The sequence below is a fragment of the Antechinus flavipes genome, chromosome 4 (assembly GCF_016432865.1).
Source record: "Antechinus flavipes isolate AdamAnt ecotype Samford, QLD, Australia chromosome 4, AdamAnt_v2, whole genome shotgun sequence".
NCBI classification, from domain to species: Eukaryota; Metazoa; Chordata; class Mammalia; order Dasyuromorphia; family Dasyuridae; genus Antechinus; species Antechinus flavipes.
In genome coordinates, this window is record NC_067401.1 from 426,281,849 (window position 1) to 426,296,494 (window position 14,646).

Consider the following 14,646-nt stretch of genomic DNA (forward strand, 5'->3'; position numbering starts at 1 on the left):
AGTTTTTCTCAATTTCATGGCCTAATCACTCACTATAAAATTGGAGCTCTATGTATGAACATAATTGATCATGAGTTGAAGAGACATGAACTATGGCAAGAAGAACTTTCTAAGAAGAAGAAAGCTGATATCCTTTTAGAATGAGACTTTGGTCGACTGTAGCTTTTGACAGTAAATATATTGAAATTTTTTATCTGGTTATTTAGTGATGTAGCATTAATAAAGTTCTTTTACTTAAAGAGGGCAAAAGTGAAGAAAATGTCAGGATAAATAGTTATAGCTGTTAAAAAGTTCTTTGTTGTGGGGGCAGCTAGGTGATGCAGTAGATAGAGCACCAGCCCTGAAGTCAGGAGCACCTAAGTTCAAATCTAGTTTCAGAACTTAACACTTCCTGTGCGACTCTGGGCAAGTCACTTAACCCCATTTGCCTCAGGAAAAAAAAATTATTTGTTGTATTAGAAATTTGTTTCCCTATTATAATTTAGAACCCTTGGTTCTAGTTTTGCTCTCTGGAATAACAGACATATAACAAAGCTTCTACATGCCAGCCAGGCAATTATTTTAAGCTTACTTTCTTCATAACAGATAATTGAAGGAATGAATGAATCCTCCACTTCCTCAGTGTCCCTTCATGGTAGTGACTATCTATGTTACTCACTTGAATGCTCTCTAGCTAGTCACTGTTGTCTCAAAGTGTGACTGCCAGAATTAGATAAAATATTCACTCACCACATGAAGAAGATAGGTACTTGAAGATGAGGTAGGTAATTATTATTTCAAAATTTTTTTCATCAGAAACTGCCCTTGGTGCATTAGCCATAAGCACATGAAGAATATAGGTAACCTGTTGTGTTCAAAGATTTTGTGTGTAAATTGGTTGGAATTTGAAATGCATTTTCCCATAGAAGCAATGTTATTGATAATGAATATAGTACCTGAAGTTTTTGACTATAGAACCAAATCATCTTTTATATAAAAGACATTTTTCCAATGGAAAATTCACTTAGAATTCCAATAGATGTTAAAAAAAAAATCTACTTCCATTTCTACAATGATACTGGAGACCTATTCTTACACCTATGAGGCAATAGTACTTTTGGTAAACAAATATTAAGTACTTACTATGTGTCCAAGTACTGTCTTGAATATTAGGAATACAGAGAATGGTTTATAACATCCCTGCTTTCAAGAAACTCATATTCTGGTGGGAGAGACAACATAGAAGCAACTTATGTACATACAAGATATATACAGAGTAGATGAAAGGTAGCTATTGTCGTTTGTCTGAGAGGGAAGGCTTTATAAGGTAGGGGAGATTGGGAATGCTGGGATAGATTGCTATATAGAAAGTAGAATTAGAGCTGTGCTCTATAAGAAGTAGGAAAGGGTAAAGTTGAAAAGCATTCCAGGTCTCAGAGACAGCTAAAAGAAATAGAGAAGGGGGTTCTGTTTGAGGAATGGCAAATGATGTATACAAAATATGAAGAGTGGGGCCCAATGTAATGCTGGACATCAGGAGTTTCAATTACAACGTGATGAAGATCTTTAAATGTTAGACTATTTTATATTAAATCCTTCAGGAAATCATAGGGAGTCATGTATTGATCCAGACTATCCTCAGAACTTCTTCACCATTCCCCAGCTTCTCCCAAGAAGCTTTCCTTCAGCCTTGGAATTCAAACATTGGAACTGCCTTTCTCTGATGCATGGTTCCTCTTAGAACCTCCAGTGAGAGAGGGGACCCTAGCCAGCCAAATCCCAGGACTCATCAGGCTGTATATGGGGGTGTGTGTGTGTGTGTGTGTGTGTGTCTGTATGTCTCTGTCTCTCTCTCTCTCTCACACACACACACACACACACACACACACTTTTCAGCTTCAGTTTATGTGTTGTCATCCCCCATTAGAATGTAAGGGTTGCCTTTTTTCTCTATTTAAGTTTATATTCCCAGCATTTAGCATAAGTGCTACTTGACCAACTAACTGACTGTACTATGGGAAGCTTGGAATCTGAGTGGATGATGAATAAGAATGAAGATACTTGAGGGACAATGATCAAGTTAGACGTCTGTTGTAAGAGTCCAGTCATGAAAAGATGAGTCAAGAGAAGGAGATGCATGGGAGAAATGTTATAAAAGTAAAAACAATAGACTTAGCAACAGAGAGAATTTCAAGCATGACACCCAGTTTGGAGTCAGTCCCGTATATTGTAGCATGCTCAGTAGTAATAGGGAAATTTGGGAAAGTCAGATAGTTAGTGGGAAAAAATGAGATCCCTTTTGGCTGCATTGAGTTCTAGATGCTTATACAGGTTTGGATGTCCAAAGACGCCGCACTGGCAATAGCTCTCATAACATAGCACCAATGAAAACAATGAGAAAGTGGTTAAGAATTTGGGAAGTTGAGATTAAATAGCAGTAGGAGCAAGGCTTCCTATCAATATCTGCTATGGGTGAAACCTCTTAGTCCCATTCTTGATAATATGACAAAATCCCTTTTTTTCTTCTGCAAGTCTCAAGAATTTACTTCTTTGTAATCACCAGCTGTTGTTTCTGAGGATTTCTTACCATGATGACCAGTCATTGGCAGAAGATTCTCTCACATATTCTCCTGAACCTAATCTAAACCTATAGCCCTCTAAGATTAGGCAGAGACGTTTTTGCATGACTCCTGAGTGCCAATGGTAGTATGCTTTATGTTCAGAAAACTTTTGTAACTCGTGACTTTTCCAATCCTATATTAAATACTGCTTATTGCAAAAGTAGTGTCAAAATTGATTCATTTCACAGAGCATTAGACCTGGGTCTCTGACATTGAAAGTTGGGTTTTATTCTAATAAAATTGAAAGAGAACTGTGATAAACAGTCCTGTCTGTTATAAGTTCATGCATAGTCTCTCATTATTATCTAGTTTTATGTTAAGTGAGCTTTTGGATACTATGAAGTTTCTTAATGATGCATTTTAATTCAGGGTGCATTTAACAAGTACCTACAAGCATTATGTAAAGTGGTAAGGCTAAAAAAACAGAAATGAAACAATTCTTGCTCATAAGGGACTCACATTCTATAATTATGTATTTGATCAAAATTAATGAATATATTGAGCATAGTAATTTTGAATACTTTTGCTCATAACATTTTCAATAGTTTTCTGTTGCTTTTATGAATATAATATAATCCTTAACTTGATGTTTTTACTTGAAGAAGACCCTGAAAATCAAACCATGAAAAAAGATTATGAAAAAACCTACAAGAAGTACCAAGGTTTGGTTGTAAAGCAGGAGCAGCTTTTACGAGGTACAAATTCGGAATCTATGAAAAAGAAAAAGTACTTACTTTATACATTTATTAATTTGTTCTGATTTTCATGATCTCATCAAAACCAAATCCAAAAATCATTAGAACATTATAAATTTCAGTATAACATAAACCTTCTCATTGTATTTATCTCAGGTTTATTTCAGAAACTAAAATTATTTGGTTGTTTAAGCAATCATCACATTCCCTGTCTTTTCCCTTGCCTTTTCATTAATATAGCACTTTAAATGTTGAAATTTACATATATATGCATAGATATATATATAGACAGAAACTTCAATCATAACTTTTCAAAGATGTTTTTCTTAATATTAAAACATGTTTTATCCAGTTTCCAATTTTAAAGGTTACTGTTTTCCATGGATGAAAAAATTCTCATAAAAAAATTAAATCTGAGCATTTCTTTGATTTAAGAGACAGTAGTCTTATGTCTCTGGACTTTATCCATAATGTAAATGTAAACAAAGCTTGTAGCTTAGAATATGTAGGAATTAGTTAAATACTAAAACACTTAACGTGGTTATTAGCAGGAATAAGGTGATATTCTTTGATAGCTGGGCAGCTCCTTATTATAGATAGTTGTTAGTTCACCTCCTTAAGAACTTTTTTGATCAACACACAGAAATCTGTCAGTTTTAGGTCTGTGTTTTTGTTCAGTCATTTTCAATCTTAGTGACCCCATTTGGAATTTTCTTGGCAGTAATACTGGAGTTATTTGTCATTTTCTTCTTCAGTTTATTTTACAAATAAGGAAACTGAGGCAAACAAAATGAAGTGACTTGCTAGGAGTCACATAGCTAGTTAGTATCTGAAGCCAAATTTGAATTCAGGTCTTCCTAACTTCATTGTGCCCTCCTAGTAGCCCTTTGAGTACTGTCCATACAAGTGATTGTTAAAGTCACTTACTATAACATCTACAGAATCATTTAAATCTCTGAGTATTCACATTTTTCTTAAAATATTAAAAAGAATAATTTGTCCCAATCATTCAAGTAACACCTTGATCACATTTTTTTGAGATTAATATATTATCTTAGCCTTAAAGGATATATTGCTTTCTATATTTTCATATCAAAGTTTTACAGACTTAAATTGAATTTTAACTTTTAACATGTCATATTGTTATTCAGATATTTAAATAGATGTGTTGAAAATTATTGTGATGTAACTTTTTTCTCAATTATTTTCTACTTTAGCCCTTAAATAAATATATACATTTATTGAAGTATTTTGAATGAAAAAAAAAATTCTTCTTTTTCGCAAAATTTGGTTCAAAGTAAGGAAGCACATTTTAAAATTTTTAACTAGCTTCAGAATAGCAACCTTAATGTAATAAAGCATGATAAATAACATCCCTTGGTTTCTCAGATTTCTGACAATTATTTCCACATCTGCATATTTAACAATTTTTCTGGCTTTATTTACCTATATTTATTAATTAATAAAAATGGCTGAAAGTAATGCTTAGTCTCTCCTAAGGACTTTTGTTTATAGTGAAAAAATATGTTTTAAAAAACTTTTAACAGTCTAGTACCCTAACCAGTTATGTTTATTTTTCTAGTCGCTTTATATTTGCTCTTGAATCTTGCTGAGGATACTCGGACTGAGCTGAAAATGAGGAATAAGAACATAGTTCATATGCTAGTGAAGGCACTAGATCGAGATAACTTTGAACTCCTAATTCTGGTGGTATCTTTCTTAAAGAAGCTTAGCATTTTTATGGAAAACAAAAATGATATGGTAAGTTGTGAAACCCTACTAAGTTGTAAATTGTTCTGTGTCAGAAGTTGTTATAAAAATACATAATAATGTCAATGCAAAATAATTTTTCACAATTTTAGTTCTCTCTTTACCATAATAATGTCTCATTTATCTGACATCAGGAAAAAAAGTATTCAAGATTAGATAATATTCCAGATAAGTCAAGCTTTTTAGTTGAGTAAGATGTATTTTAAAGAGCATGGAAGAAAAGAGTATAATTTCTCCATAGAGGGAGCTAATTCTATTGAAAATGGAAAATCTGAGAGGAACATTTTAAGAGGTATGAACAGTGCCTGACATATGGCTACTTATTTAGTACCCAGTTATAGAATAATACTTAGGTTTTTAATTACAAAATATCCAAATATATAACATAAGAATATATATTCTTAAATGTATATATACACATATATCTATACATTCATACATGTATCAACATATATATATGTATGTTTAAAAGAATGATTGTTTTGATATATAATTATTTTTTTTAATTTTGAACTTTGAAAACAAAACAGAACATATCCATAGACATAACAAAAAAGGAGGTATATATCCAAAACTTTTACACTGCTTGTTTTTTTAGTTACAATAAATTCCACACATTATTTTGAGAATTATTTACTTGTTTGTGCTTTCTTCTGTTCTCCCTTCTGATCTCTTCCATTCATTTAGAAAAGTTTCATTGGTATTATTAAGCTTTTTTCTCCTCTAATCTTCCTCCACAATTAAAAATAAAACCAAATCCTTGAGAAGGGGGGAAAAACCTTTTATAGTTTAAAAAAAAAAAAAAAAAGCATACTTAAGCAAAACAAAGTTGTTTCTCTTTACAATATTTTGCCTCCTATGTGCTAGACACTATTCTACTTATTTTGTTCTATGTCAGGACATCTTTCTAGTTTCTTCTGAAACTGTTCATTTCTTTATTTCTTCTGTTGTAATATTCCATTATATTTATTAGGCATTCTTCAGTGAGATAATTCCTGCCCCTTTTCAGTTTTCAGCTACTAGGAAAAAATTTGTAATAAATAATTTTGTATATGTAAATCCATTTCTTCTTTCTTTAATCTCAGGAATTAAAACCCTTTTAAGGTATAAGCCTAAAAGGGATATAGAGGATCAGTGTGCATATACTCACTGTTTTGCAAAAGTTTGCAAAAGTTACAACTTTGGGAGCATAGTTATGGATTTGTTTTAGAACAAGTCATAACTCCATCAATAATGCATCAGTGGGCCTCTTTTTTCACAAGTGTTCCAGTATTTGTCATTTTTCTCTTATATTTTCATTTTGTTAGATGTGAGTTAAAACCTCAAAATAATGTTAATTTGCTTTTCCCTAATTATTAGCAATTTTAAAGTATTTTTTCAGACATTTGTTGATGGATTAGATTATATCTGTTGAAAACATTGATATTCATCTATTGGGAAATGGATTTCTTCTATAAATTTGAATTAGTTCGATTTATGTTTCTTTCCAGGTGCAAACTTCAATCTGGTCATTGTGTACAATATTTCTAATATGCATTGTAGTCTACTTGCCTAATATTTTCTTTAAAGTTTTTAATGTCAATATTCTTTAGGGATATTAATTTGTAGTTTCCTTTCTCTGTTTTCTCTTTGCTTTTTTTAGGTACCAAGACAAATTTCTTTGATATTTATGTCATAGAAAAAGACTGAAAGGGTTCCTTTTCTTATTACTGCAAACAATTTGTCTTATTTTAGAATTGTTTTTTGAATACTAGGTAGAATTTATTTGTAATCTTTCTGGTTATGAAACATTTCTTTTTTTTCTCCTTTGGAAGTTTATGGATTTCTTTTCTCTTATCAATTATTTAATTAGTTATAGATTTTTTAAAAAATTTTCATGAATCAGTTATTTGAGCAGTCTGTTATATTAATTTGGAGGTTCGCTATATTTGTAGATTTTCATTTGCTCCAAGTGATCAACTTTATTAGCTTATAAGAAGAAAAATAAATTATAAAAATTTTCTTTATTTTCTCTGCCATTGTTTTGAGTTCTCCTTTTATATTTTTGATAAAATCGGTTTGGTTTTCTTATTTTTAAAGTCAGTTTCATTTACTAATTCTTATTACTTTCAATTTTATAATCTCTAATTTTCAGAACTTCTACTTTGTTGCTTAGTTGAGAATTTATTATTGATTTTTTGTTCAAGTCTTTAGCTATATGTTCAGTTCATTGATTTATTTCTGTTTTTATTGATCAATATGTTTTGAGATATACTATTTCCCTAAGAACTGCTTTAGCTGCATTCCACGTGTTTTAATGATGTTGTTAAAGCCCTTAGATTCATTATACCAGTGAATTTGGAAAACTTAACACTGGCTTTGGGATTAGAAAAGATCAGTTTACATTCCAATCCTAAGGAAGGGCAATGCCAAGAAATGTTCAGATTATCAAACAGTTGTACACAATTCATAAGCTAACAAAGTGTTATGCTTAATATTCTGAAAACTAAGCTTCAGTAACATGTGAACTGAGAATTACCAGAAGAGCAGGCTCGTTTTTGAAGAGGCAGAGGAACTAAAGACCAAATTGCCAACATTCCCTGAAGTGTGTGGAGAAAACAAAGGTGTTGCAGAAAAGTCTACTTCTGCATCATTGACTATCCAAAGCTTTTAATTGTGTAGATCACAACCAACGTGGCAGGTTTTGAAAGAGAAGAGAGCACTAGATCATCTTACTTGTCTCTTGAAGAATTTAGTGTGGGACAAGAAGCAGCAATCAGAAATAAACATAGAACAAACTAATTGACTAAAATTAGAAAAAGAATATGACAAAGTTATGTTTTTAATTAATTTTTTATTTAACTTATATGCAGAACACATCATGGGAAATAGTAGACTAGATAAATTAAAAACTGGCTTAAAGTTTAACGTAAAAAACTAAGATCTTGGCAACTAGTCCCATTACTTCCTGGCAAATAGAAAGAAAAATGGAAGCAGTATCAGATTTTATATTCTTGGGTTCAAAGATCACTACAGATGACAGCTTGCAGCCACGAAAATGAAAGATGCTTGCTGCTTGGAAAGAAGCTATGGTAAATCTGAAGAGGATACTAAAAAACAGAGACATCATCTTACCAACAAAGATCCACATAGTCAAAGCTATAGTTTCTCTAGTAGTTTGTCTGTTAGAATTGGACTGTAAGGAAAGCTGAGTTCTGCAGATTCCATGCTGCCTTATGATAGAGGAGAAAATTGGATAATAAGGAAATCAAGCCAATCAATATTTTAAAAAATTGATTCAGACTACTCACTAGAAAGTCAAATACTGAAACTTAAATACTTTAGCCACACAACAAGAAAACAGTACTTACTGGAAAAGACCTTGATGTTGGGAAAGATTAATGGCCAAAGGAAAAGGGGACAATGGAGGAAGAGGTGATTAGAGAGTGTCATGGAAACAACAAACTTGAACTTGGACAGACTTTGAGAGTTAGTGGAAGGATCACAGGGTATATTGTGCTGTGGTCCATGGGGTCCTGAAGAGTGAGATACAACTGAAGAACAACATAAATATATTTTAGTATATACTTTCTTTGGGGCAGCAAGATGGTAGAGTGGACAGAGGACTGGTTCTGGAGTTAGGAAGACTCGTCTTCGTGAACTAGCTATGAGACCCTGGGCAAATCACTTAACCTTATTGGTGTCAGTTTCCTCATCTGTGAAATGTTCTGGGGAAGGAGATGGCAGATTCCTCCAGCATCTTTTTCAAGAAAATCCCAAATGGTCTGATGAAATGTTTCATGACTGAAACAGCTAAAGAGCATATCATCTCCTTATTGTCATTTTCTTTGATAAAATTTCAATTGTTTCTATGATTTGTCCTTTGACCCATCCATTTTTTAGAATTATGCTTTACAATGCATCTTTTAGAGACTAGAGCATCATATAGACCCTTCTAATTAGTCAAATACATTTACTTTCCAAGCTTTTTTCTGACTCTTCTGTTTGCATTTCAAACTTCCTACTCCTCTCTAATCTTTTCCTGGGGAATATTTTAAAGTTTCTTTGCCTATAAAAGAATAACTCATGTTAATCACTGTAACACATGTACTGGTTGCTGTTTCCCAAGAGTTCCAATGATCTTGCTGTGTCTCTGTCCTATGACTTTGTTAAGAAGCCTTTCACTCTTGCTGCCTCCAGACTGAGAGCCCTGTAGACTATATTGGTATATTTGCTTGTGCTGGTGGTGACTTGGCTGATAGTCTCCCTTCCTATTACCTTTGGCCTGCTATGGCCTGACTTTGTATAGTTTTCTTGATTGACTCTCAGTTACTAATATCTGATTTTTGCTGATGTAAGTATCAGGAAGTTGGCCATCCTGCCTCCATTCAGGTAGATATTTGACCAGAAATAGCTATAAAATTCTTATAACATTGCTGAGTTTTGGTGAATATTTATTTGTAATAATGCCAAACATATATGTCTAATCTTGACCCAAGTAATTTTAATAGTTAATTGGAAGCATAAGCTTTTAGATTTGTTGGCAGCAGAATTCTGGATTGCTTTTTTTTTTTTCTTTTTCTTTCTTTTTTATTTATTTATTTATTTTTGCATTGCAGTTATTAACACCGCTTAGACATTTCTTTGTAAGTATTTTTAAGTGAATATAACATGCAAAATAGTATGTCCCTTGATATCTGGTGCTTCCTCAATTACAATTTAGATTTCCTTTTTGTTTTTAAGGTTACTTTGTTGTGGTTTTAGTAAACCTTAGAATAGTACTGAGTTTTCCATTTTTGCTTCTGAATTCCAAAAACTGACCTTTAAAAAAATAAAATATAGTATCTTATAAACTTTTCTAATCTTTAAACTAATAATTAATTCCTCTCCTGTCTGTCACATAAAAGGGACTTCTTAAACTAACAGCTATTTACATTAGTATAGATTTTGATTGGTGACCTTATCCTTCAGACTCCATCACCAATCTTTTATTAAGTTCCTATGACATAAAGGACATTTAACAAAGACTTGTTAGTGTGCCTTTTTTTGACAAGAAGGTACACATTTGCCTTTTTTTCCATCCAAAATAAGAGTTTTTGAATGGTTCAGTATCAGTTGTTTTAAGACATATTTTTGTGACCACGTATTAGAGATCAGTAATGTAAAAATTTCTAGTGGTTCTTCTTTGAAGTGTAACCCAAGTCACTAGTCCTGTTTCTATATATTTGGTTACACAGATATTCAGACATCAGTTCTTAATTCACTTTATTGAATGATAGACTGAGGATTTTTTTAGTCCTTGGACTATGGCTAAACTTTTTTTAAATTTCAAGGAGTATTGGGCTTTGCCATGTATTCTATGAATACTCAGTAAATATTTGTTTATATTCATGAAATTTGGTACTTAACCATAGCACTCAGGTCTCAACTGTCATCTTTACCATCATAAAATAGTTACTGAGTACTTAATGTGTACATGAAGAATACACTGGGAATCAGATTATGGAAGCTAATTAAAAACACAACTTGTTCTTTATTCTTTCTAAGACAAAGAAATGATATAAGCAGTTAGTTACCCCTTGAACTGATTGTGTGTGCCTAGTTAAATCATCTACCTTGTTTGCTGCCTTTAATATTTATAATACTTTCTATTCCTCTTTGTATCAAATATATTTTGGAAAATATAAGGTATTTATAAAGTTGTTTTTTTTTTCATATGTGGTGATGGGGTAGCCAAAAGCAAAGGTATCTTAACTCATGATCTGCAGGTCCAGCACTCCTGAATACTTCCCAAGCCATATTAAAATGTAATTGGGAAAATTCGACAAAATAAGTTGGACAGAGTGATTTTAGATTGCATCATCATTAACGTGCAGCTAATATGTAATAGATAGGTAGGTAGATAGATCATAGATATTTAGAACATTAAAGAATTGATTTAGTGCTGACTCTGGAGTCAGAAAACATGGATTCAAATTCCATCTATACCCCTTCCTATCCTGTGTGACTATGGACAAGTAGTAAACTTGTTTTCTTCATTTTCTTCAAGTATAAAATGAGATAGTTGGACTATATGGTTTCTAAGGTTCCTTTCCAGTTCTTGATCCTTGACCCTGAGGTTCTTTCATTTCATTGTACTTGATTCATAAAAATGCTTTTTTCCTTAAAAAATTTTTAGAAAAAAAAAATAAGATAACTTAGTAGCTTTTTATAAACCCTATTTATAAACAATAAAGAATGGAATTTACTCAAAAGTGTTCCATAAGCATAGTTTTTATAGCTAGAAATTAAGGCCATAAACATATTCTTGCCCTGCTTTTAGTTTTGCAGGTGAGAAAAATCAAAGCCCATTGTGGTCAGTGACTTGACTAAAGTAAAAGGCAGAACCAGGATTAGAATGAGATAGAATAAATTTGCATTTATATAGTGTTTACTATATGCCAGTCACTATGCCAAGTGTTTTTTTTTAAATAAAATTATCTCATTTGAGCTTAACAATAACCCTCTGAGGGAGGTACTATTATCATTGTTTCACAGTTGAGGAAAATGAGATAAACAAATTAAGGGACTTGTCCCCCAGGATCACCATAATGCCTTGTCTCTTAAATTATTGATTTAAAGAATCTTTATGTATTTTGAAAATTTTTATCTAGAATATAATTTTTATTTCTGGATGATTTTCTATATCAATGGAAAATAAAAACCAATAAAATGTTGACTTTCAAATGATATGGGGAAAAATCATTTGAAGGCTGACATAAGCTTATTGGTAGGTTAGATGTTTCATGATATCATGGTATGATATATTTCATGTAAAATTCAATATGGACACTAGTCTGCATTCCTAATTTCTATTCCATTTCATAGAAACAAGATATTGGACCTTCGTATTGGGACAGTTATTTCATTTACTGGTTGGCATCATGCCTTTATACCCTGGACAAACATGAATTAAAGAGATGTATTAAATAAATAAGAATCTATCATTTAAAGTTATGATTGATTCCCTGGCACACGTTTCACATTCCATTCAGTGTAGTGAAAGAACAATTAATAAACAAACCTGCCAGGTTATTTGTTTCTAAATCTTCTATACAACCACTGGTATGCATTGCAAATATTTCAAAAAAAAGTAACTTAAAATAATTAGTATCAGATGTGGCTTGTAGTAACTGCAGAAATTGTGAGTAGCCAATCTGTCAGTCTGTTAGATTACATCATTAAAGTAAATATAGTTTCTTCTTTTACTATAATATTTAACTAATACTTTCCCTTCTTCTTTGTATCAAACAGTTTTATGGAAAATGTAAGGTATTTATAGTCTTTTCATATGTGTAATGGTAGCCTAAAGCAGAGTTATCTCATTCATGGCCTATAGGACTAGCACCACTGAGTGCTACCCAAACCAGATTAAAATGTAATTGGGATAGATTAAAAACCAGAATTCTACAATATGTTGTTAATAAGAAACACATTTGAAATTGAGAGATATACACAGAGTAAAAGTAAAAGACTGGAACAGAATATATTACACTTCAGTTGAAGCAAAAAAGTCTGGAGTAGCAATTCTGATCTGCAAAAGCAAAAATAGATCTAATTAAAAGAGATAAAGAAGGAAGCTACATTTTTTAAAATTGTTATTTAATAATTACTTTATATTGACAGAATCCATGCCAGGGTAATTTTTTTTACAACATTATCCCTTGCACTCGTTTCTGTTCCAATTTTTTTCCCCTCCCTCCCTCCACCCCCTCCCCTAGATGGCAAGCAGTCCTTTATATGTTGGATATGTTGCAGTATATCCTAGATACAATATATGTTTGCAGAACCGAACAGTTCTCTTGTTGCATAGGGAGAATTGGATTCAGAAGGTAAAAATAACCCGGGAAGAAAAACAAAAATGCAGATAGTTCACATTCGTTTCCCAGTGTTCTTTCTTTGGGTGTAGCTGCTTTTGTCCATCATTTATCAATTGAAACTCAGTTAGGTCTCTTTGTCAAAGAAATCCACTTCCATCAAAATATGTCCTATACAATATCGTTGTCAAAGTGTATAATGATCTGGTTCTGCTCATTTCACTTTAGCATCAGTTCATGTAAGTCTCACCAGTCCTCTCTGTATTCATCCTGCTGGTCATTTCTTACAGAACAATAATATTCCATAACATTCATATACCACAATTTACCCAGAGGAAGCTACATCTTGTTAAAATAAAATGGTATGAATACAAAGCATATATGCACCAAGTAGTGTAGCATCTAAATTCTTAAGAAGTTAAGCCAGTTATAGAAAAAAATAAGACAGCAAAACTACATTATTGAAGGACTTCAATCTCCCCCTCTCAGAATTAGATAAATCGAACCACAAAATAAACAAGAAAGAAATTAGGGAGCTTAATAAAATCTTGGAAAACTTAAATATGCTAGACATATGGAGAAAACTGAAGGGTGATACCTTTTTCCCAATGGTACATGACATGGTACCTACCCCAAAATTGACCATACATTAGGGCATGAAAACCTCACAATCAAATGCAGAAAGGCAGAAGTAGTATATACATCCTTTTCAGATCATGATGCAATAAAGAATGAATTCAATAAAGGGCCAGGGAAAGGTAGACTAAAAACCAATTGAAAATTAAATATTCTAAGCCTGAAAGATGAGTCAATCAAACAACAAATCATAGAAATGATAATTTCATAAAAGAGAATAATAATAAATAGACAATATACCAAAACTTATGGGATGCAGCCAGAGCAGTTCTTAGGGGAAATTTTGTGGTTTTGAATACTTACATGAATAAAAAGAGAAAAAGGAAATAAATGAATTGAGCATTCAACTAAAAAAGCTAGATAAAAGAACAAATTTGTAAAAAGCCAATTAAATACCACATTAGAAATTCTGAAAATCAAAGAAGAGATTAATAAAATTGAGATTAAAACAATTATTGAACTAATTAATAAAACTAAGAGTTGGTTTTATTTTTTTTTTTTAAAAAACTAACAAAATAGAGAAGCTTTTGGTTAATTTGATCTGAAAAAGGAAAGAAAAAAATAAATTGCTAACATCAAAAATGAAAATGATGAACTTAGCACAAAAGAAGAAGAAATTAAAGCAATAATTAGGAGCTATTTTGCCTAACTGTATGTCAACAAATCTGACAAACTAATTGAAATGGATGAATATTTACAAAAACATAAATTGCCCACATTAAGAGAAGAGGAAATAAAATATTTAAATAAACCTGTTTTAGAAAAAGAAGTTGAACAAGCCATTTCTCCCTCAGAAAAAATCTCCAGGGGCAGATGGATTTAAAAGTGAACTCTATTAAGCATTTGAAGAACAATTAATTTTGGACAGCTAAATGGTACAATGGATAGAGCACTGACCCTGAACTCAGTAGGACCTGAATTCAAATTTAGCCTCAGACACGTAATACTTCCTAGCTGTGTAACCCTGGGAAAGTCATTTAACCCAAATTGCCTCAGCAAAAATAATAATAATAATTCCAATATTATGTAAATTATTATATTTTTAAAAAATAGGCAAAGGAGTCCTGTCAAACTACTTCTATGACATAAATATGGTGCTGACACCTAAAT

The 14,646-nt window shown here is 31.9% G+C and overlaps 1 protein-coding gene across 4 annotated transcripts in view; it reads left to right on the forward strand.

Moving 5' to 3' along the window:
• KIFAP3 (kinesin associated protein 3) overlaps nt 1-14,646 on the forward strand; it is a 217,352-nt gene that overhangs the window by 64,392 nt on the left and 138,314 nt on the right. For all 4 annotated transcript variants that reach the window (XM_051998975.1, XM_051998973.1, XM_051998971.1 and 1 more), the window contains exons 7-9: nt 3-127; nt 3,197-3,295; nt 4,878-5,056. In XM_051998975.1, the coding sequence (XP_051854935.1) occupies nt 3-127; nt 3,197-3,295; nt 4,878-5,056 (403 nt within the window). The remainder of the gene's footprint in view (nt 1-2; nt 128-3,196; nt 3,296-4,877; nt 5,057-14,646) is intronic.